Genomic DNA, 24,222 nt, shown 5'->3' with positions numbered 1-24,222 from the left:
CGTGCCGGGGTACGCAGGCAGGCAAGTGGGAGGGGGAAGGCGCGAGAGCGAGCGCGAGAGGGGAAAGGAGGGAGGGGGTGGGGAGGAGGGAACCTCACATCACGTGACAGGGGCGGCGCGGCCCGGGGTGTCAGTGTGGAGGAGACTGAGGTAAAGTTGGGAGCGCAGCGGCGTTGGCGGCGGCGGCGGCGGCAGCGGCAGCGCGGCGGGGCCGGGTATTGTCCGCGGCCCCTTTAAATCCGCGGTCTCCCTTTTCCCTCCCTCCCTTTTCCCCTACCCCGCCGGCGCGCCCCCCCGTAGGCCCCCCGCCCCGTGCGTTCCCCCCACTGGACACCCCTCCCGGTCGTGCTAGCCCGGCGCCCCCCCTCGAGTCGGCCGCCGGGGGTTTTGTTTATGGTTGGATTTGCGGCCTACTGGGCCGCGCCGGAGCCGGGGCCTCGATTTGGGAGCGTGGCCGGGGCGGGGCTTGGGCAGCCGGAGGGGGGGGGCCATGCGGCTAGAGCCCGAGCGGGGAGAGCGAGGAAGAGCGCGAGCGAGCGCGGCCTGGGCCCCGCCTGAGGTAGGGCCTGCTCTGCTCTGGCCGCTGCCCGTGAAGACGACGAGGGGGCCTCCTCCCTTCCCAGCCCGCTGCGGGCCTCCTCGGATCCGGATCCGGCCTGGTTTGGGGGTGGCGGGGTGGGGGGGCGGCGGGTGGAGCTGCCCCAAACTCCCCCATGTGGCTCTCAGTTTGGAGTGCGGAGGATTAATTTGTTCCGGGTGGGAGGTGAGGAGGCGATTGGCCCCGGGAGCTCCCGAGGTGGCGCGGAGCGGGGAGAGCCTCCCATCCTCCACGCGTGGGCCTGCGTCCCCTCTCCGTTCCCAGCCTCTTTGTCAGCGCCTCTTGTTGCCCTTCCTTCTCTCGCAGCGCCCCGGCTTTGGGGACGTGTTCGTGGCTGCCGTCGTTGGCTTGCTGTTGTCCATGCTGTAGCTTGGGGTGCCCCGAACAGTTGTGCTGTGTTTGGGAAGCTGGACGGGGAGACCCCCGTAGGCTGGATTACGCCTAAGGGACGTCACTAGAGCCCTGGGGTGTGTGCTCCCTCCCCCGTAATCGGAGAGGAATTCCGAATTTCTTCAGACCCTCACTTTGTGGACAGTCCTTTGCAGACTGATGTCACAAACAGGAGACTGCTCGTCCACCGGTCTCGAAAGTAGCCGCCTCTGGTGTAGGATGTTGGGGAAGGAAAAACACCACAGTAACAGGCCTTTTTTGTTGTCATTGTTACCGTTTTCGCCTTTGAGTGTCCCTGAGTGTTAGATGGAGAAATGCTTTTTTTGTGTCCTCTCCATCCACCTTTCCCCGCCCGTATCCTGCTCGGGGGATGTACGATGTGACTTGGGGGGGCGATGGGGGACAGTGACAACCAGTCTTCCTGGAGAACAAGCGTGCTGGTCACGTCTGGGTTCATGGGTTGGTAAAACTGCTTTGAGATCTTACACCATTGTCCTTAGAAGAGTAGAGCATGCCAGTGATTGTTTCCGCTGCGAACAGCAAGTATTGCTGGCCCAGAACTAATGATGCAAGACCTTAAAATGTACTGTTTTGTTTCTGATTTTTGAAGCCCCTCTTTGCTAAATGTGTCCTAACTGGCAAGCACTCTTTCAAGTTAGACTCCAGAGTATGGAGAAGGGGATGCTGGGGTCATTTCCACAAAGCCTCTAGGGGAACTAGTTGTTGTGTTACAGGTAGCAAGCCCTGTTCACCCCAGTCCAGCTTCAGAGTGTCTTGAATTGTTCCTCAACTTAGATTGTAAGCTCCCTGAGGGCAGCAACCAAGCCCTACTGCTTTTGTATTTCCTGAAGTACTGGACACATAGTAGATACTCAATAAATACTTGTTATTTATTTTTTTCTGTAAAATTTCTCTGGCTATTTTTTCAAGTAGCTGGTTTTCAAAAGATGGTCAAGGGCACTCCTGTATTGAAAACAGTATTTGTTCCTGCGCTGTTCGCTTGGTCTCCCAACACTTCTCCTGTGTTTCCCGTAAAATATTTTTATTTTCTAAGGAAAAGTACTTAACAAGATTCCTCCCCTCCACTGTGATAACTCTAGGTATGTGTCTCTGCTTGCTACTAAAAGGCTACTAATTTTGTGCCCTCTGGTGATCCCAGATCACTCACTTTTGACCTGTCGCGCAGTGTGGTTACCTACCTAGGTGGTAAAGTTTTCTTAGTCACACATTTCAAAGCACTTCTAAGAAAGAAATGGAAGTTAACAGCCGGACTGATCAGGGCTATTTCTTTTTTCCCGTCAGTAGTTATGAGCCTTTCAAGAGAACTCGTTAATGTATTTACGCAGGTACAGCGCGTGCAGTCATCCCTACTGGTAGTCATGCAATTCCTATCTGTAGTAGTATTTCTACTCGTCGGTCGGAATCACGATAGAAGTAGAAAGCAGTCAGTAATTGTAAATTACAGGAGCATTTATTCACATTAGAAATTTCATTTTAGGGTCAATTAGTAAGTATAATAGTTTTCATCCAGTTTTAATTTTTCTCTTTGATTTGAATCCAGCGGTACTGGTGAAAAAACACTTTTTTTTTTGTGAGTGATGATACTTGGCTATAATGCCAGTTTGGGAAAATGGACTACTGTGTAGCAAATAATCCTCTACTAGATAAAAATATTTACAGGCCTTTGTGTGCACATGTGCATGTGTGTAGGGAGAAGAGGTAGTGGTTAAAGAATTAGCTCCGGGATTTCTTTAAAAATTTTGGCGATAGAGAATGTAAAACTCTTAATTCTTAATGACTGTATCAAAAAACACAAAGACCTGTGCATCCTGTTGATCCAACTTGGTGAAGACTTTATCCACAGGGAAGTTAGCTTTCTTTGTGACCCAAAAAACCCAATGAAATTCACTTCCTTAATAATCCTACCATATTTCTTTAGAAGCTCAACTTATTTCTCTCTCAAATTCAGCAGTGTCTTTTGAGTGGTCTAACATTACCCCATATATAAAGTTTCATTAATGAAAAAAATTATGTGTAGAGCAGAAAATATAAACTTACTCTCTTTGGGACAGAATAAAACAGTGCAGAGTAACATCTTACTTTGAGCGCTCCTTCATGTGGTGGATATTTTCTTTGTTACTAAAGGCAGCCGCTGAGGTGGTGTTACAAAGCAAAGTATGAACGAAGGGAACTTAAGTTCTGGAGAATCCTCGCTTGCTAGAACTGTTAATAACAAAAACTGTTCTGGTTTTGAGAAGGCCCTGTGTGTTCTCTGTCTCTTTAAAGACTCAACAAAGTCCCATTGCTGGAAATAGTGTCTCAAGTTTAAAATGATAATCCGAGGGGCACCTGGTTGGCTCTTTCTGTTAAGCATCTGCCTTTGGCTTGGGTCATGGTCCGGGGATCAAGCCCCGCCTCGGGCTCCCAGCTTAGCAGAGAGCCTGCTTCTCCCTTTCCCTCTGCCTGCCACTGCTGTTGCTTGTTTTCTCTCTTTCTGTCAAATAAATAAAATCTTAAAAAATAAAATCCTAACTCTTCTTAAAACAAACAAACAAACAAAAAAACAGAAAAAGATAATCCTAGAAGCCCTTTCTTCCAAATAAAACTTTGTGCTAGACACTTTTGGTTTGGGACAGATTTGCGATTCTATGTATATTAAGGTGAGTGGTAAAGAGTTTTTGCATTTCTGGCGCCTGGGAACTGTGGACTAGGAGGCAACAGAAATAGCTGGGAAAACTGTGTTTGAATTATCTGGGGAACTGACTAAGATTCTGAGCAGTCACTGGGGCTAATACTTGCTTTGTTGAAGGTTACACAGGCTCCCACTGCATGAGGAAAGACAAAACTTGAGGGAGAAAGGCTAGACTTTGCTTGTCCTTTCCCAAGTGATGGAGGTCGCATGCAACTTACATAAACTGGTTGTAAAGGGAGGTAGGAGTGCTTCTGTAGGTAGACTGAGGACAGTATTTTAAATTGTTTTTATTTGGAGTGTAGACTAATCCCTTCCTGGAAAGCTTTTGTTTCCAGGTTTTGCTGATTATCTTTCCTTCTGTCAAAGGGACTTTAGATATTTCCATGTAGAGGCTTTTCATTATTAACATTGTTTCCCTTGGCTACCAAGATAGCAAAACTTCACAAAACCTATGTATAGGGGGCTAGTAACCAGACTATGCCCATAACTTTAAAAAAATAAAAAATAAAACCATCACTGGGGGCACCTGGGTGCCTCAGTATGTTGAACCTCTGCCTTTGGCTCGGGTTATGGTCTCAGGGTCCTGGGAACGGCCCCTGAATTGGGCTCTTTGCTCGGCGGGGAGCTCTGCCTGCCTCTTTGCCTACTTAGGATCTCTCTCACTCTGTCAAATAAATAAATAAAATCTTAAAAAAATAACCAGGACTTAACACATACTTTATATATTTTTTGTTCTACAGAAATGGATTAATAGCCATTGTTTCTTAAGGAATTTATCAAGCTAAATATGTTTTAAGAACAGATGAATTTTCTTGTTTGTTGCTTTTAAAGAAATGAAAGTGTTTGGTGAAGATGCTGAGGAAAGAGACGTTGAAAACATTTTGCCCATATTTAACATCTAAATTGCTTTTTTTTTTTTTTAATCTTTCAGTATTCTACCTTGTAAATACTGTTATTTGTATATACTGTAAATGATGACCTCGGTGGGCACTAACCGAGCCCGGGGAAACTGGGAACAACCTCAAAACCAAAACCAGACACAGCACAAGCAGCGGCCACAGGTAAAGAACCCAAGGGATATGGATTTATGGGTAGCATTACTGGTCGTTACTGGTTTCCATCCAGTGCAGCAGTATTCTGTGCTTTGGATTCTTGGTTTGGGTTTTTTCTTCTTGTTTTCTAGGCCTTGGCTCTTTTTACTTAGGGCTTGATGACTGTTAATGATACGCCATGATGCAGTGTTCTTCCTTTTTGTTGCTTAATACGGCATCATGAGACTTGGAAAGAATGGGTTCTGGGCTTTGTATCTGTAAGGTAGCATTTCCCTCAGACAAAATCTTAACGTCGTTCTCAGCCCTAGAGATTAGGAGGCGGCATTGGTCCTTGCAGAAACAGGAACAGGGTTTACACGTGACGTTGCAAATAAATGTGAATTATTTAAGGCACAAATGTCTCAGAAAGGCACTGTGATACCCAAACAGGACCTGCTTTAACTGTGAACATCGGTGGAAAAGCTCCCTGGTTTTCTAGGGATCGTAGAGTGGAATACTAATAGCTTCAGTGTTCTGTTTTGTTTTGTCATTCTGCAAATTTAGGCATCTTAATTGACGTTAGTATTTTACCACTTGGTCATTTGTAACGAGGAGAAGGAAATTGGACTGGAAGGTGGGGTGGATTATTGACTGTCTAGGTCCCTCTTGCTTCTCTAAACTGTTGTCTGTCCATCATGCTTTCTTGAACTTGTTTTGCTTCTAGGCCACCGCGGAACAAATCCGACTTGCACAGATGATTTCAGACCAGAACGACGCGGACTTTGAGGAGAAAGTGAAGCAAGTGAGTGTCCTGCCGACCGCCGGGAACGCGGGGAAAGACGCCAGTGCGGGCTGGACGGCGCACGTGGCTGCCAGGGTCCCTTGGGCTGTAGGTGTAGAAAGAATGACGACCTGAAATTCAGTAGGTTAAGCCAGCAAGTGCACGCTTTTGTTTTCCGATTTACCATCCCGCTTTGGACAGCGACCTTGTTCGAAAAGGTTTCCTCTTGATTGTAACTTTATTGGACGACTTTGTTGCTGCCGTTTCTCACAGCAACTTTGAGCAGTTGTGCCGTCTAGGAATGGTAGAAGCTGTGGTGTGGGGGAGCCTGTGTGCTTCTGGGTCTGACTCCCTATTAGATACTTCATTGTTTGATTGTTTCGTAAATACCTTGGCCCCATCCCTAATCAAAGGTGAACATTTTGCTTACCGAACTAGAATACCAAAATTCTGCACATTTTGCTTTTTTAAGCCTGGGGTTCCTTCAGGCTCAAGTGGTGTCTTCTCCCTTTTCCCTTGCTCACCTGGCTTCCTTTTGTGAGGAGTGCAAGCTTGTTCTTGATGGTTGCTGATCTTTTTCTTTCAGTTGATTGATATCACAGGCAAGAACCAGGATGAATGTGTCATTGCTTTGCATGACTGCAATGGAGATGTCAACAGAGCCATCAATGTCCTACTGGAAGGAAACCCAGATACGGTACAGTGTTAATGGAGCATTCTAGAAAGTGGGTCCCTGGCTGAGAAGCTCAGAGTATTCTAAAAATAGCAAGTAGAGTAACTCAGCTTAAAGGAGAGTAGTTTAGGGGCTTCTGGGTGGCTCGGTCGTTAAGTGTCTGCTTTCAGCTCAGGTCCTGATCCCAGAGTCCTGGGATCGAGCCCCACATGGGGCTCCCTGCTCAGCGGAGAGTGTGCTCCTCCTCCTCCCACTCCCTCTGCTTGTGTTCCCTCTCTCACTGTCTCTCTCTGTCAAATAAATAAATAAAATACTTAAAAATAAATAAATAAAGGAGAGTACTTTATTCTCCAAATGGAGCAGAGAACTGCCCTGGAGATTGTTTGCTGTGGGTTACGAATACTTAAAGTTTATATGCAGTAAGGAGGAGGAGACCTAAAATCTGTCTTTTTAAATTTACTTAGAATAAATCATTCATTCTAGGCTATTGAGTGTTTTCCAGACCGGGTTCTCAATTAGGTAGGGATGCTATATGTTAGCCTTAGTTACTAATCATAGAACATTCTGCTCCTCTGTTGTATTGCTGTTGAATAAAGTCACACAAACTAGTGGATTCTGATTTCAAGACATTCTCATTAGTGTTACCTTTTACAATACATTTTCATTGCTTGAAGTTATTTCTGTTGAGGTAGTAGAGAGATTGTTAACAGCCTTTTTGGCCGTCCCTGGAGATGATAGGGGATATCTTGGAGGACCTCTTGCCCTAGAATTTCACCTCTTCTCCTTTCCACTTAATGAGATCTTTATATTTTTGTGCTTGTCTTATCACTGTCCCAAATTGTTAAGTCCCTTAAGAACAGGTGTTCTGCCTTACTAGCCTTTGGGATGTGCCTGTGGTGCTTAGCAGAGAACTTTAATGTTTTAACGAGCAGTGTATCATTTTAAAGTAATCTTCGTTTACGTGGTCTTACTCTGGGGATCTTTGGTTGGGATAGATAACCAGAATTCACTTTTAGAGAGATCAGCTTACTGGTGTTACAGTGTCACATTAGCTAAATGTTGGAGGTTTGTCAGTTTCCTTGAGACAATAGGAAATAATAGTGGAAAACTTTTTTTAGTCGTTGAATTTAAATTTGTGGATTTTTTTCTTAAAAAATGTGGTCTTGATCCTGGCTGGCTCAGTCAGGGGAGCCTGTGACTCTTGATTTCAGGGTCGTGAGTTCAAGCTCCATGTTGGGTGTAAAGTTTGCTTAAAAAAAAATGTTGTTTTAGATTTTACATTATTGATCTTATTTGAAAATTACTGTCTGGATTATAATAGTGCCTTTGGCTCACTTTGAGTTTACTCTAAAATAATTGTGTAAGATTCTTGGGTGCGGGGTAGAGGTGGGACTGAACTCATGCCTTTTAAAAGTCTGGAATCCTTCTTCCCTCCCACCTTCCCTCCCTCCTTCAAGTCACATTTGTTTCACCTTCCATCATCTTCTGCTTAATGCTATGAAGCTAACCTTTCACAATATCAGAAAGGAAAATAAGCTGGAAAATGTAGGCTTATCCTACAAATAAACTAGCTGCTAGTGAAACCAGTGGGGCGTAATGTCAGCTGTCAGGATGTTGGATGTCTTTGGGTGGATGAGGTCATATCAGAAAACTGGCAGTGCCTTTGGGAAGGTCGTGGTAATTTCTTTTCCTTACAGAACCTGGGTAGTGCCAGCTGCTGATACATGCCATAGAGAAGGGAAAGGTGACAGGTTTCTGAAGCTTGCCAGGTTTTAAGACAAACTAGCTGAAAACTCTGAAAGCTGTTCTGAGTCTAGTTTCCAGGAATCCTGATGCAGATTCAGTTATAATAGGGGTACGGTAACTTAGGAATTGAAGCTACTGTGAGCATAAAATGACCTACCAGCTGTGGTGTGGAATGAGCTTAGACTGGAAGAGTGGGCGGCAAGGAGCTGCTGAGTCCTGGGTGGGTCCTTAATCTTCTTAAAAAGTTAATAGTGAACTATTGTAGATTCTTCAGAATTGTGGTTATGATTTTGCTCTAATTTTAAGCTGAGGTTTTAACTTAAAAACTTCTTTTAATTATAGTAAAATACATTTAAAATTTATCGTTTTAATTTTTTTTTTTTAAGATATTATTTGTCAGAGAGCACAAACAGGCAGAGTGGCAGGCAGAGGTGAAGAGAGGAGCAGGCTCCCTGTGGAGCAAGGAGCCCGATGCAGGACTCGATCCCAGGACCCTAGGATCATGATCTGAGACGAAGACTGTGGCTTAACCGACTGAGCCACCCAGGCGTCCCTCATTTTAATTATTTGAAGTGTATAATTCAGTGGCATTAAGTACCCTGACAGTGTCGTGCAGCCGTTAGCATCATGCCTTTCCAGGACTCTCCGTTTCCCAAACAAATACTGCATCTCTTAAACAATAACTCCCTCCATAACTCCCTCTTTCCCCATCTTCCCAGCTCCTGGTAACCTTCTATTTCCTGTCTCTTATAAATTTGCCTATTCTAGGTACTTCATGTAAGTGGAATCATACAGTATTTGTTTTTTTTTAATGTTTTCTTACTTGGTGTAGTGTTTTCAGAGTTTATCCATATTGTGGCTGTGTGTCTGAATTTCACTCCTTTTTAAGACTGAATAGTATTCCAATATATGGATATGATACATGTTGTTTATTCATCCATTGGTGGACACTTGGAATTATTTGGAAGTAAGTTATAGTCATCATAAATAAAATACTCTACAGCATGCTTCCCTTAAAGAAGGATATTCTATGTGACCGTAATGTTAATTGGCCCTGAAAAAATTAATAGTCATTTCATATTGTTCTTGGTCGCTGTTCTTTAAAGTTACTAGATATTGGATAGCTGTTGCTGAGCACTGGGTCCTTGTTGTTTGAGTAAGATGGGAACTAGGGTGGTAAAGATCTGGTGGTCTTGGTGTTTGGGAATTTTTATTTGTATGTATTTTCTGCAAAATATGTGTGAATCCAGAGTTTCGGGGGGTTTTTTTTTGTTTTTTTTTTTTAAAGATTTAACTTACTTGACAGAGAGAGAGTGAGTGAGGGAACACAAGTATGGGCAGAAGGAGAGGAAGAAGGAGGCTCCCCCACTGCGCAGGGAGCCTGATGCGGGGCTTGGGTCCCAGGACCCTGGGCTCATGACCTGAGCCAAAGGCAGACGCTTAACAACTGAGCCACCCAGGAGCCCTGAGGGGTGTTTTTTTAAAACTTCAGATTTTTAAAACTAATTTCCTTAGGAATGAGGTTTTTGCAGGATGTTCTGGCTTACTTTCCTTACCACAGATTTTTTTGTCCTGCAGTGTGGAATGAATCACAGATTACTGTGCTTTGGAGAAAGTTTAATCGGACTATTATCAGTTCAGGAAGGATAGGGAGAACACAGTGTGTAAAACCTGGAATAGAGGTTTCCTATGGTCCACATGTCTCAGGGCCAGGGCTGTGTCTTCTTGACTTGGTCTTTTTTAGCAAAGGAAATTGGTGTGTGTGTTAGAGAGTGTGGTTTGGAGGGTTGGGGGGTGGTGATGAGTAGGTGCAGTTGTTTTCCTCCTGAATTCTGGTTGCTTGATGAGAGAATGTGCCTAGGAGCCCGATGTGGTTTGTTCCTTCTGAATTCAAAGTCAACCTTTAGAAACTTTTAGTTCTTTTCTGCTTTGACAGGAATAAGACTGTAAAAAGTTGAGAGTCACTGAATCTAAAGGGAATTAATTTTTTCAGCCCTGGAAATACCCTTGAAAAATAGGGAGCAATAACTAGGTCCTTTGATCTGCCAAGTGACTGCTCTGGATCCAGATCTTGGCGATCCTTATAGAAGTGATCCCTGCAATCCATTAGCTATAAGCACCTCCCCTACAATAAAGGACTTCGGTTTTTCAGTGATAGGTGTAGAATTTGTACTGAGATTGTAGTCTGTACCCTCCATTTAAACAGGACATAAATTAGTGGAAGTATCTTAGACTTGGATGATGAGAGGAAAAGGGTTGACAGTTTTCCCAGCTTTTATCTGTGATTTCCTGATAGCAATCCATATTGATTCCACGTGAATGCTCTGCCCTTTAGCATTCCTGGGAGATGGTCGGGAAGAAGAAGGGAGTCTCCGGACAGAAGGATGGTGGCCAAACGGAATCCAACGAGGAAGGCAAAGAAAATCGAGACCGTGACAGAGACTATAGTCGGCGACGTGGTGGGCCACCAAGACGAGGGAGAGGTGCCAGCCGTGGACGAGAGTGTATGCATGGGGCTTTAACAAAACCAGCTGTGGGTCAGTAATGTCTGGACTTCAGGGATGTCAGAACGCTGCTAGGCTGGACCTAGTAACCATAATATCCTTTTGATTTGTTCTTCCCACTCTTTATTGTGAGGCCTTGGTACCTCTTACAGGTAGCGTTTTCCAGCCGCAGCTACCAGGTTGGCATGAAATTATTCTGCAGTTATTGGTGAAGTTGTATAACCTACAGCTCTCTGTTGTGGCTCATCCCTGAGTAGCCATCATATCCCATCTTTCCAGCTCATTTTCTCTTCCTCATTTTTGACTCCCCACCACCATCTATACATGTCATTTACATATTTAGATAAATTCTGTTGACTCTGCTCTGGCTGTGTTTTTCATTTTAGTTCGGGGTCAGGAAAACGGATTAGATGGCACCAAGAGTGGAGGGCCTTCTGGAAGAGGTACAGAAAGAGGCAGAAGAGGACGTGGCCGAGGCAGAGGTGATCAATTTCTTGAGGGGTGGGGGTGAGAATGGGGGGCAGGGTTACTCTTACTGTTAGCTCTTTAGGGTCTGCTTCATTTGAAAACAAGCACATTCACATGGCGTCTCATTATCTTAATTGTTGAGATGTCCTGCAAATTCCAGAGCCTGCTGAGTGGGGCAGCGGGAAAGAAGGCAGGTGTCATTTTCTTTAATGTTTATTGTTGATGTTAATGTATTTGCTTAAGGACCAGCATTTGGTCAGCAAAGGAAACATCTGTCCGTAGTAATGGTGGTCTTCCTGGGGTGTATATTAACTGCACTGTGGGGTGAGAGAGAGAACATCTCATAATACCACCTAGTTAACTGTGGCAGAGTTGTCTCATTTAGCAAGGTAGTTTTATATCAGCTTCTAAAATAGTCTTTTTTCTTCTCTTTTTCTCCTTTTCTCTTTAGGTGGCTCTGGTAGACGAGGAGGAAGGTTTTCTGCTCAAGGAATGGGGTAAGTTTCATTGATTTGGTGCCGAAGTCTTTAATTTTTTTTCCCCTGAGCACCACTGTAATATTCTAGAGCGGCTGATACCTGGTATCCTGAGGATAATAGGCAGCCCTACCTGAACTGTCATCAGAAAAATTTCTAGACCGTTTTACTCAGATAGGTATGTAGACTTCGGGCTTAGAGATGAGTGTCCCCCACCTGGGTCATTCTCTCCATCACATAGCTTCATTTGAATGCATATACCTGCTGTTTTCCAAAATTTTACGTGGATTTTATTATTACTACTATCTTTTTAAGATTTTATTTATTTGACAGAGACACAGAGAGAGAGGGAACACAGCAGAGGGAGAAGCAGGCTCCCCGTGGAGCAGGGAGCCCAGTGTGCTCTACCGCAGGACCCCGAGGTCATGACCCGCGCCTCTTACTAGGATTCTTGATGTCCTAATCCAGGACAGATGGTAGATCTAAATTGAGATTATACCATAGGATTTTAGGTAGGCTGATAAGTGAGGGAAGTAGACGTATATAGGGTTATAGAATGGGGCTTGGTTTGATCTGTTGTTAGGGCAAAGTCAGGGTTCTTGTGGCCGTCCTCTCTGAGTTCATTTTTGCTGGTGCTGCTTAGAGCTCAGAGACTCTTTTAAGCATTTCCCCCCCCCCCCAGAACCTTTAACCCCGCTGATTACGCAGAGCCGGCCAGTACCGACGATAACTATGGCACTAGCAGCGGCGGCAGTACGTGGAACAACACTGGCCACTTCGAACCAGATGATGGGACGAGTGAGTGACCGTTTCTTGTTTCTTGTCTCTAAAACCTAAGGAAATAATTACTTTGAGGTTATCATCATATTAAAAAGTGGAGGAATAGTTTTTGGGTGCAGAGATAGGAGAGAGAGGGATGGCCATCGAAGTACTGTGTATATTCTCTTCCTGTCTGTGTGCCTGTGGGCACTTAATCATGCTGTGTCACCTGGCCTCGTCACTCTTCTGTGAGATTGACGCTAGTCGCTATCTTCAGATGACAAGCAGACTGAAAGGGTGGTTGTGAAATTGCTAGTATTTGAACTTAGAATTGTTGGACTCTCAGAGCCCATGCTCTGTCACCCTGTGTGGCTGCCGTTAGGTCCACATGCATTTCCTAGGGTTTCTGTTAGAGTGTCTAGCTTTGCTCTCAGAAAAGGTATCCATAATTAATTAATAAATTGAGCCACTACTTGTAGAGGTTTAAAAGGCCTAGAATCAAAACCCACTAACAGCTTAATTGTTTTCTTGCATTGAGGGTAGTATCTTTTTTCCCTTCATTTTTGGAAAATTTCAGTATCTGGGGAAAGGGGAAATTGTATCTTTCTAGCTCTATTTATTGGATAGTCTTCTGAACGTGGAAGAACATTAAGGGGATTTAAATACGATTTTTTGTTGTCATTAGCTGACTTCGGTGTCTGTAGCTGGGTAGGCTCTATATATTTAAGGATATTTTAGGTTTGTGGGATATACCAAGAGCTGTTAGGGAGTAAAAGATGGTTTTCTCTCTCTCTCTTTTTTTTAACTTTCACCCTTTTAAATAGGAACGGCTTCTAGGCTCCAGAGTGTTTTATTCTTACGCGATCACTAACTTCTTACAGTTGAGCCGGCATATGGAGAGCTCTCGACCCTTTTCTCCTGTAAAGGGAGGAATGATCCAGTAGCAGAACATGAATTAGGCTCTTTACTCCATCTGTTTACTTGCCTTGCCCTTTTTCAAAGACTGTTGATCTTTATCTCTCTCTTTGGGAGGGTCTTTGGCACAAACGGTTTGTCTGCTGCTGACGAGATGTGAGACCTTAGGTCCTGAATGTTTCTTGCCTTTTGTTCAGCACTCTGTCATCAGTGCCTCTTGGATACAGTTTTCCCATTGGTGGAGACTGAAGTGGAGTTCTGGACAAGATGGAGATCCATTTTAATTCCCTAGACATTTGGCTAAGAAATGTCTTTATTACTTTGGAGGTGGATGAATGAGTTGCTCTTCATTCATCTCCTGATGGCTTTGTAGAGGCAGTGGTAGCAGTCTGAGTAACAAAAGTTACTGTTTCTGAGCTCTAGTTCTTGGACATTTGGTTTTTTATCATTGGCACAAAACATTACAGAGATTAAGGGATTTGTTTTCTGTTGTGGATAGAAAATCACGCAAGGAGTCCTAGTCCTAGATTGAAAGCCTTAGGTGTTCTCAGCAAGGATTTGGTTTGGAAACAAGGAATGATGAAGTGTGTGTTTATTTCTTCTTAGAAATAAGAAATTATTTCTTATTCAAATTATTATTCTTAGAAATTTAATTATTTAATAAAAATATTATTCTTAGAAATAAGAAATTATTTCTTATTCAAATTAGCAGATTTGGGAGGTTAGAATCAAATCTGAGTTGTGGCTGAATGAAAAACTGTGTGATACTGCTGCCGTCTTGCTAGTGTGAACGAGTTGGGTGTAGCTTCATGCATTTCCGTTGTTCATTTCATGGCATGAACTGACTTCCATGCATGATCTTTTTGTGTTTTCATGATAGCACACTTCAAATTCTCTTTTTTTTTTTTTTAAAGACTTTATTTATTTATTTGACAGAGAGAGATCACAAGTAGACGGAGAGGCAGGCAGAGAGAGAGAGAGAGGGAAGCAGGCTTCTTGCTGAGCAGAGAGCCCGATGTGGGACTCGATCCCAGGACCCTGAGATCATGACCTGAGCCGAAGGCAGCGGCTTAACCCACTGAGCCACCCAGGCGCCCTCTCTTTTTTGATTTAAAAAGAAATTCAAACCTACCCTTAAAATATCCACAGGTACAGTGGGAATTGTGTTTTGGGGGCAAATGTTCTCATTCATAAGCAAAATTTCACTGGTTGTTTTTTCTTTTCTTTTCTTTTTTGTTTCAGGACTTGATTTCATTGGGGTTGAGGGGTCAGATTATCCCCGAAAGTTTGAGTCTGCTCCTGGTATGATGCATCCAGGTGCCTCACTGCCCCGGATATTTTTTTAGATTTTAATGAATTGAAATATCTGTGGATATGTAATTTTCCTGTCATCCTGCTTTTTTCCTTTACTGCTTTTCTCCCTCATACTCTGGGCCTGTTTTCCCTTCTTGAAAAATTTTGTCCATTAATGAAGATTTAACATTTACATTGACTCCTGTCTGCTGACAGAATGGAAACTCTTACCTGTTCAGATTCTTTGCACTCTTTCTGTTCCTTCGTGCTGCGTCAGTACCGTCTTCTCGGCCACTACTGCACGTCCTGTATGGGGTCAAGTAGGCGTCTTCCTTCTTCCTTCCCATCCCAGATGCAGTCGCCAGAGTGCAGGCAAACATTCCTGCCTTGAGAGAGCCTATTGGTGCATGGTCACTTCCAACTCCAGGGTTATGTATGTGGACAGATTGGGATTCCATTTACCCAGGGCAGGATGGGTGTCAGTGCAGAGGAAGGGTAGTGTTACCCGGGAGAGAGAAGAGTGTGCTTTGTAGCTTGTCTCAACTGAGATTGGACTTCAGTTTGATTTGGAGAACATTGCCATTATTAAGTGGTTTGGAATTTCCCTGGTCCAGTTACAACGCTCTGAGAGGGGTATTACAGTGAACATCTTTTTCTCTAGGAAATAGGTTCTTTCATTATTAAAAGTTAAGAATTTCTTTTTTCTTTCTTTTTTTTTTTTTTTTAAGATTTTATTTTGAAGTAGTCTCCATACCTAGTGTGGGGCTTGGACGCACGACCCCAACATCAGGAGTCACATGATCTACTGACTCAGCCAGGCAGCCCTAGAATAACTCCAGATGGGTTTTGTAGGTTTAGAATATTTCTCTTCAGTGACAGTGAAATGCCTGAATGCCAGACTTCCGTTCTTTTAAGAGGGTTTCTCCATTTGGAAAAAAGGCTTTAAGAGTTAATATGTACTCTTGTTCCAGAGAAGAAAATAGTGTTCTTGTCCTTTTCTATAGGCAGGCTATTTCTTACTGTGGTCCTTGTTGAAGGGAAGAATCCTGGCTCTCACAGAACAGTTTCCCTTTCTGAGGATCTATGTATACATGAAGTAAAATAAGGGGGATGTGGAAGGTGGTTTGATTGCTGATGGCCCTTTCCTATAGAAACTATCCTGACTTCATTTTTACCACCGTGAGGAGAGTGTACACCTGTATTGTCTTCACAGATCCCTTGGGTTAGATGCCACACTTTGTAGGATTAGGATTAGGATAATAACTGATGCACATTTAATTTTTCCGTTTTGGCCAGTGTCTTTTGAAAAGAGCAAGACCCATGAGGGTTTCTTATGATTAGTCCAGCGAGATCTATAAACTTGACTGCTACTGAGTATACATTTTTAAATTGAGTTCCTGTAGCAGATAGTTGTCCATCCCCTTAGTTTGGACCCTGGTCCTTCTTCACTGCCGTCCTGCTAGCCTGTGGCGGCCGTTGTGTTCCTTCTCACTGCTGTTTTCTCCAGACCCCCAGAGTTGTCTCCTACCAGATGAGCAGGTGTAGTTCTCGTCTAAATTGGCTGCTGCCATTTTACTTGAATTGACCACTAAGTCAAAGGGCTGAAGGGTGTAAGAGTTTGCCTGGAGCATTGGGTCTGTTGTCCCCTGGCTCCCACACCCCCACTGCCTTTACCGTTAAAACTATGTGACAAAACCAGAAAGTAGGTGTGAAATCATAATCTTATTAAAACCCTCGTATTCTGAGGTATCACTTCCTGAATAGTCTTTTTCTCCTTCTGGAGCCTAGGAATCCCTTCTGATTACTAAAATCTGGCTACACTTTTGGCTGCCAAAATGTTAATACGTTAGTGTTTTTGCACATATCTTGCGCTGCCACTTAAAGTTACTTCACTGTTGTTTGTTTGTTTTCCTTTATTGCCAGGTGCTTGGAGGACTGCAACAGAGGAATGGGGAACTGAAGATTGGAATGAAGATGTAGGTATTCCCGGGTTATTCCTCACTAGTGCTTTCTATCCCTAAGTGGTGTTTAGGGATAGAAAATGGGTATGTTTCTACCCCTCAAAATTCACCCTTAAGATTCTGACCCAAAACTTTTACATCCAAAATAGTGTTCTGAGCCAGAACATTTCACATATGTTATATGAAGGAGACTGGGGATGAACAGGACTCTGTGGAACCAGACTATGGAAAGGGCAAGTGCACCTGTGTAAGTCCAATATCTGCTTGTCGGATTTATCCCAGGAAGAGATGGTGGTTGGGTAGGGCACCAGAAAGGGAGTCAGGCAGGTGGTGTGCTGAGTAGCATCCGCTGGCGGCCTGTGGTGTTGAAGCCAGTTCTGTTGTTTGGTTCACATTCAGGCATTGGTGTACGGTCCTGGGATTGGCTTAGAGGTGGGTACAAAGAGAAAGGGACTGTACCACATCTTCAGGTTTACAATCTGGTTGGTTCTGGAACCCTTTTATTTACTTGAAGCCCAGCTTTGGAATTGAGATGAATATATAGAGCCGGCTGTTGTCCATCTTGACTCAACCTGGAAACCTCGTACATGGGTGGCGTAAACGCGGCACCAAACCAGCTGTGAATTCACCGGAGTAGCACCTGAGAAAAAGACTTTCAGATTCTTGGTCACAGTCAAGCTTTTGTTGTCAATTCTACTTTTCATTGATCATGGATTAACTCCTGTTTTAACATTTTTCATTCTACTTTCCTGTACTTGCGTGTGCTCAGGCAAGACAGCTTATGTAGCGAGAGGGTAATCGGTCAGACTGTCCTGGTTTGCCAGGCCTGAGTTCTTAACATTTCAGATGCACCAGCATAAGAGGGTGATTCTTCTCTGTTGTAACTGAGCTAGATTGCCTTGTGAATACTTTCTAAGATTTGGCTTATCTGTTTAAGCAACTTTCAGAAAATGCTATATTTGGGGGAGTAGATTCCCTATTTTTAGAGAAGAGATTTTAATCAAAAAGTGAAAACAAAACCAAATCAAGTTTTGAATAGTTAGAATGAGTTATTCCTACAATTGCTTACCTACACTGCAAAGACTAGGTGTAATAAGGTCACCATTAAGGCAAAAATTGCATATTGTTGAAATTATCCCTGAAAAAACCTTAATTCGCCAGTATTTGGGCCCTTACTGCTCAAAAGCTAGGAATTTAATTTCTTTTATTTCTGTCTTTGTCTTGGCTGTAACCTTTCTTTGAGAGGAAGAGTGGAAGTTAAAATTTGGTTTGGGTTGATGTGGGAGTTGGGCACTCTGATCGGAAGGTATAAAAAGGTTTTCTCTCTTTTTTCTATAGCATGTGTATTCAAGTTTTTGTAAGTTTGGTGTGCATATCATGTGACTCCATTATATTTTACTGGGTTTCTTGATTTTACCCTCTCTTTTGATAAAATCACTGAGCCTGTCTAGAAGGTGCGTGGAGGTCAGTCCAGGTAGGGTTCCTCTGGGTAGGTGGTCCTCTCTTCTGAGGGTTTTCCGTTTTCCTTGGTGTTAAATTCCCCTTATTTATGCCAGATTTCTGACTGTAGCCCACCTAACACCAGGAGTGACTAATCCCTCTGTTTTACAGCTGTCAGAGACCAAGATCTTCACGGCCTCTAACGTGTCTTCAGTGCCTCTGCCTGCGGAGAATGTGACAATCACTGCTGGTCAGAGGCAAGTGTGTGGTAAAGTTCAGCATCTTTTTCTGGAGGGGCCTGGTGAAAGCTATAAGGAAGAGTAGCACTGGGCCTTCATACGCTCCTATAGTGTTGGTAGTAATGGTAACCAGAGCATACTAGGTTCCTCTTTAGTTGATTGATAGGTTTACAGGAGTTGATCTACTAAATGGAAATCCATATATTACAATTTTAAGGATGTTTTTCTCCAAAATAGCTTCTTTAATTACATAGGTCAATCTGAATTAAAATTTTGTACGATACAACTTGACTGGTAGTAAGATAAAGTTAAACATGGAAATGTTTTTATTTATTTGAGTTTGCAGAACTGTTTAGTAGCTTCTTATCTTGCTTTATAATTAAGATTTTTGTCCACTGAGCCTACTGAGTAAAGCGATCATTTTTACTGTAGGATCTGGCTAATGAACTTTTTCGAATTTGATCCCTAAAGTATTGGGGTCAGTAGAGGAAGAAACACTTACTAGGAATATTTTTATCCCCAGAAGTCCTCTTAGATTATTTCTAGACCTAGGTATGATAGCTGTTGACTCAGAAAGTCCCGAATTGCACTAGAAATAGGATGTTGAGGCCATTACCCCCAGAGGTGATGTGTATTGTTTTTCTGACACCAGTTCTTCAACTCTTTGACGTCAGCTATAGCTGTTCAGTAATTCAGTTCAATTCTGATACTATCTAGAGTTGCACACAGCCTAGTAGATGCCTTTATCCCATAAGACTGCCTTGCTTCAGAGGTCAACTGCAAATGGGTGCCCAGGGTACCCATACGCTTCTGTCTGGCTGACAGCAAATTTGGGAATTCTCACAGCCGCCTCCTTAAGTTCAGTAATCCGCTAACATGACTCACAGAACTCAGGGAAGAGGTTCCTTGCCATCATTGGTTTATTACAACCAGTACTCAGGAACAAAAGCCAAATGGAAGAGTTGATATGGCAGGGCATGGGGTGGGACACAAAACCTCCCAAGTTTCGTTACTTAAATAGGCCCGATTGATTAAGCCATTGGCTATTAAAGGCAGTCCCCAGCTTCCAACCCTAAGAGTGGGTAGAGTGTGCTGGGGCTGAAAGGTCTAACCCTTTAGTCCCCTTCCTGGTGTTGCTGGTGGCCGTCCCCTTCCTGAAGCTCCTTGTGGGGGGCTCCTATCCTGAGTAACCTCAACTTGTAAACTTTTTTTTTTTTATAAAGATTTTATTTATTTATTTGACAGAGAGAGATCACAAGTAGACGGAGAGGCAGGCAGAGAGAGAGAGAGAGAGAAGCAGGCTTCCTGCTGAGCAGAGAGCCCGATGCGGGACTCGATCCCAGGACCCTGAGATCATGACCTGAGCCGAAGGCAGCGGCTTAACCCACTGAGCCACCCAGGCGCCCACAACATTGTAAACTTTTGTTGAAAGAGGCTCATTACGGGGCGCCTGGGTGGCTCAGTCGGTTAAGCATCTGCCTTTGGCCCAGGTCATGATCTCCAGGTCCTGGGATTGAGCCCTGCGTCAGGCTCCCTGGTGAGCAGGGAGTCTCCTCTTTTCCCTCTGCCCTTCCCCACCACTGGTTCTGTCTCTCTCTCTCAATTAAATAAAATCTTTTAAAAATTCTCTCTAATAAAAGTAAGAATAAAGAGATTTATTACGAATAACAAGGTATTGTGGAAATTTAAGGGTTTCAGGAGCTCTGTCAAAAACTGAAGACAAAACCAAACTACAGGTGTTTTATTACACCACATTAACTTTGGGAACTTCATAAAAACTGGGGGAGGGATTCCAAAGACATTTGAAGAAGATGCCAGTGTCCTAGTGTATGTTTTTATGTGTTAGGTACTCCTAATGACAGGTATTCAGTATTAAAATATTGGCTAAAGAATTGTAAAGTTTTGGCCTAAATAATCAAGCTGCTATTCTAACATTTGCTATTTCCTTAAATTGATTTCACTAAATTGGAATATTTGACATTATTATGGTTGACAACACCATTGGCACACAGCTGGATCCTACTTTGGTAGATGAAGTATTTCAGGTCTTTGTGTTATTGATGAGGGCTTCATTTTGATCTAACCGTAGTCTGAGTTATGAGTTGGGGAATGCTGGAACATTCTGTCATTATCCATCACGATGTCGCATCTCCCCACTAGAATTGACCTTGCTGTTTTGTTGGGGAAGACACCGTCTTCAGTGGAGAATGACTCATCCAATCTGGATCCATCTCAGGCTCCTTCTCTGGCCCAGCCTCTGGTGTTCAGTAATTCAAAGCAGAGTGCCATAACCCAGCCTGCTTCTGGAAACACGTTTTCTCATCACAGCATGGTAAGTAGGAGACATGGTGTCTTCCAGCCACACTTTCCTGCCAACCCCAGCACACACGCGCAGTACTGCCTTCTGATGACAGGTTTGGGGCAGGGTAAAGCATCCCCTTTTGTCCTCTAAGCAACCTTGGGTGTAAAGATGTAGAATTGGGTAATAGGGGCGCCCCCAGAGGAGGACTTAGTTTTGGACGCACTGAATCTTTTCTAGAAATGAGTGTGCTCAATTACCTAATACTCGCTGTGCTGGATGTTACTTGCTCTTAAGAGAAAAACATGACATCGAATTTTAATCCTTCTTTAATTCTAATTTAATTCTAATTAAACTTTGATGGGAGGTTGTAGTGCTTCCCTATTTCCTTCCTTCCTTCTTTTCTTTCTTTTTTTTTTTTTTAAGATTTTATTTATTCATTTGACAGAGAGAGCACAAGCAGGAGGAGCAGCAGAGGGAGAGGGAGAAGCTGACTCCTGCTGAGCAGGGAGCCTCTGGTGGGGCTGGATCCCAGGACCTCAGGATCATGACCTGAGCCGAAGGCACACGCTCAACTGACTGAGCCACCCAGGCATCCCTCCCTATTTTTTGATAGAACAGAGTTGCCACGTAAATTTGTTTAAGCCATACATTTCTGAGCTAGGCTTCCAAAAACTTGAAGTTTTCGTGACTATTTCTGCTTACTGTTAATCCCTTTCTCTGTAAGCAGGGTTGAGAGTAATTGCTTTGCCTGCCTTACTGAGCTGTGGAAAGACAAAGTAAGATGAATAAGGGCCAGGCAGGTTTGGAGTGGCCGTGGTATTGTTCATTAATGCCTAGAGCGCTCACGGCATGTGACTTGCTGATCCAGTTAAAAGACTTAAGGTCACTAGTTATAGTAAAGGAATCATTTAATCTAAAGAAAGGTGGTGAACCAATTTTTGGGGGGGGGTGTTGTCACATAAAGGAAACTTTATTTGCCCCAAAAAGGAGATCACAGGGGGGGGAGTTGACCAATTTTTTTAATAGTCAACAAATCTTAAGAAATACTTTTTTTTTGTTTGCTTTTCCCCTCCTATCTGTATCTTTTTTGGTGGAGGGATATTATAGTTGTAAGAGCTAAGAGACCATGTGTGTGCATATAATTTTATTTTTCCAGTAGTAGGATTATAGTAATTACTTGAGATAGAAAAGTGCTGAGCTAGCCTCTAATCCAGAACTGTCAGTTTTTAACTACTGTCTAAAACTTTTTTTGTGTGTGTTAGTAGTAATTTGGTGATTGATGTTCTGACATATATGAAAGGTGGCAGGTGAGGAAAGGTAGGGCAGAAGGGACAGGGAGCAGAGCATTGGGATTAAAGAAAAAGGGAGAATGAAGAACGCTTGGGTGGCTCAGTCCATTAAGCATCTGCCTTCAGCTCAAGTGGTGATCCCAGGGTCCTGGGATCGAGTCCCACATCAGGCTCCCTGCTCAGCGGGGGGCCTGCTGGAGCTCGTTCGCATATGCGTGTATGCGTATGTTCACGCTCTCTCCTTCTCTCAAGAAATAAGTAAGTAAAATCGAAAGAAAAACATTAGAGACAAAAGTCATAAAGTTAAGGAAATAACACCAATCCCTGAGCTATATGGTGGGAAAATGTGGTGATGCATTCTATCTTTTAATTGCCTTTTTAATATCTGGATTGTAAAGATGTACAGCCTAATTCAAACTCTGGTAAGAAAAATAACTTTTCAGCATATTTCATTTATCCTAATAGTCTGTTTAATGTGTCACATGATGTTAAACTAAGTAAAAATACCAGTCAATATTGTGTTCTTCTGGTTAGCTGTATTGGTCAGTATGCTATTCATTTTCTTACCTATTAAGAGTAAATATTAGAGGATTAATTTCCCTTAGAATTTAATATATGTAAATAATATAGGAGGTCCCCGTTGTCATGTGTGATATGTGAACATTACCTCAGGTGCTGCGCCTTTAATGTAAAGGTCTGCACTCGCGGACTGTTTCTGATCATCATTGCCACATGCGATCATCTCTTTGCCACAAACCCATACTTTTAACTCGACTTCTGGTGTTTTGTTTTTGTTTGTATAATCTTGCGAGATAGACTGTAATGGGAAAAATGTCTTAATCTTGGGTTGGACAGATTGGTTTTGTGTAGGAAAGCACTGCTCAGGGGCAACTAGGTGGCTCAGTTAAGTGTCCCTTTTGGTTTTGGCTGAGGTTTTGACCTTGGGGTGGAGAGACTGAGCCCTGCATTGGGCTCTGTGCTCAGTAGGGAATTTGCCTGGGATTCTCTCCCTCTGCACCACTCAGGTGTACATGCTCGCTCTCAGATAAATCTTTAAAAAAAAAGGGGGGGGGGTGCACCTGCGTGGCTCAGTGGGTTAAAGCCTCTGCCTTCCAGTCATGTCATGATCCTAGGGTCCTGGGTTTGAACCCCGCATCAGGCTCTCTGCTCAGCGGGAAGCCTGCTTCCCTTCCTCTCTCTCTACCTGCCTCTCTGCCTACTTGTGATCTCTGTCTGTCAAATAAATAAATAAAATCTTAAAAAAAATAAAAAAGCACTGCTTAGTATTGATCAGGATGGAATGGTTGGGTGAGAACCTAAAGAAAACCAGATTCTAAATCTCCTTGAAGGTGTTTTAAAAGATTTTATTTATTTATTTGACAGACATTGAGAGAGGGAACAGAAGCAGGGGGATTGGGAAAGGGAGAAGCAGGCTCCCCACCAAGCAGGGACCCCAACACGGGGCTCTATCCCAGGACCCTGAAATCATGACCTGAGCCGAAGGCAGATACCCAATGACTGAGCCACCCAGGCACCCCTCCTTGAAGGTGTTTTAAAGTAGTCAAGGCCACATGCTTCATCTTCTAGGTGAGCCTGGTCGGCTTACCCAGGAGTAGGGAGTGGGGAAGATCTCCCAAAGCCTTAAGAATAAATTTTGCTTTGTTTTTCATGGTTACCCTATAGAACTTGGATAGATACAGACCAAACAAATCATACTGACTTGTTAGTTGATTGTCCAGTGCAGACGTTTTGACAGGCCCTCAGCTCCTCTCCCTCAGCTCCTGTGCTGGTTAGAGCAACGTGGTGCTGAGGCTCCGGTTCGCTCCTGTTACTTTTCAGCTGTTCAGTGGAAGGGACTAGGACATTAACCCTAAAGTGAAATTTTATGTTAACCTTCGTATTAATTTAATAATCACATATTATTGATTCAGAACTAAAAGGAAAAAAATTCCTTTTAGTCATTAGATGTTAAATTCTTTTTTAAAGATTTTTGTTTATTCATTTGACAGAGACACCGAAAGAGGGAACACGAACAGAGGGAGCGGGAGAGGGAGAAGCGGGCTTCCTGCTGAGCAGGGAGCCTGACGTGGGGCTCGATCCCAGGACCTTGGGATTATGACCTGAGCCGAAGGCAGATGCTTAATGGCTGAGCCACCCGGGCGCCCCTAAATGCTTTTTTATGTACATTACTTGTTTAATCCTCCTACAGCTTTATGCAGTACTATTCTTATTTCTATTTTCAGGTGAGGAAAATGAGGTCAGAGAAGTTACAAATGAGTTTTCCATGATTCCATAGCCAGGATTTGAACCTAAGCAGTCTGACTGCAGAGACTGTGTACTCAGTCTGGTGACATTCTTTGCTTGTCTGATCTCCACTGGCTCTCGCTGTAGAGAAGTGTCTTTCTGAGTAGTGAACACATTTGCTTGCTGTGGATTTCTTTCATCTCTGTGTTCCTCTACAGGTGAGCATGTTAGGGAAAGGATTTGGTGATGTTGGCGAAGCCAAAGGTGGCAGCACCACAGGCTCGCAGTTCTTGGAGCAGTTCAAGACGGCTCAGGCCTTGGCCCAGTTGGCGGCACAGCATTCGCAGTCTGGAACCACCACCACCTCCTCTTGGGACATAGGCTCTGCCTCACAGTCCCCATCGCTGGTGCAGTACGGTGA

General features: G+C 43.6%; 1 protein-coding gene across 19 annotated transcripts in view; it reads left to right on the top strand.

The window, feature by feature from the left end:
- The first annotated feature begins 52 nt into the window (after nucleotides 1-52).
- The window catches only part of UBAP2L (ubiquitin associated protein 2 like), a 41,629-nt gene continuing 17,459 nt past the window's right edge, over nucleotides 53-24,222 (top strand). For 5 of the 19 annotated variants that reach the window (XM_047704159.1, XM_047704156.1, XM_047704167.1 and 2 more), the window contains exons 1-13: nucleotides 73-215; nucleotides 4,612-4,741; nucleotides 5,436-5,513; nucleotides 6,079-6,189; nucleotides 10,247-10,415; nucleotides 10,802-10,897; nucleotides 11,335-11,380; nucleotides 12,042-12,157; nucleotides 14,276-14,350; nucleotides 16,250-16,302; nucleotides 17,899-17,984; nucleotides 20,127-20,298; nucleotides 24,020-24,218. In XM_047704159.1, coding sequence (XP_047560115.1) covers nucleotides 4,652-4,741; nucleotides 5,436-5,513; nucleotides 6,079-6,189; nucleotides 10,247-10,415; nucleotides 10,802-10,897; nucleotides 11,335-11,380; nucleotides 12,042-12,157; nucleotides 14,276-14,350; nucleotides 16,250-16,302; nucleotides 17,899-17,984; nucleotides 20,127-20,298; nucleotides 24,020-24,218 — 1,291 coding nt within the window. In that variant the 5' untranslated portion in view covers nucleotides 73-215; nucleotides 4,612-4,651. Of the gene's footprint in view, nucleotides 216-537; nucleotides 560-4,611; nucleotides 4,742-5,435; nucleotides 5,514-6,078; nucleotides 6,190-8,747; nucleotides 8,879-10,246; nucleotides 10,416-10,801; nucleotides 10,898-11,334; nucleotides 11,381-12,041; nucleotides 12,158-14,275; nucleotides 14,351-16,249; nucleotides 16,303-17,898; nucleotides 17,985-20,126; nucleotides 20,299-24,019; nucleotides 24,219-24,222 lie in introns of those variants that run through there. The other 14 variants (XM_047704172.1, XM_047704170.1, XM_047704171.1 and 11 more) reach the window with 8 other exon arrangements.

The sequence above is a fragment of the Lutra lutra genome, chromosome 15, assembly GCF_902655055.1.
Source record: "Lutra lutra chromosome 15, mLutLut1.2, whole genome shotgun sequence".
NCBI classification, from domain to species: Eukaryota; Metazoa; Chordata; class Mammalia; order Carnivora; family Mustelidae; genus Lutra; species Lutra lutra.
The sequence above is the reverse complement of the archived record's forward strand: the minus strand, read 5'-3'. Positions and strand labels throughout refer to the sequence as shown.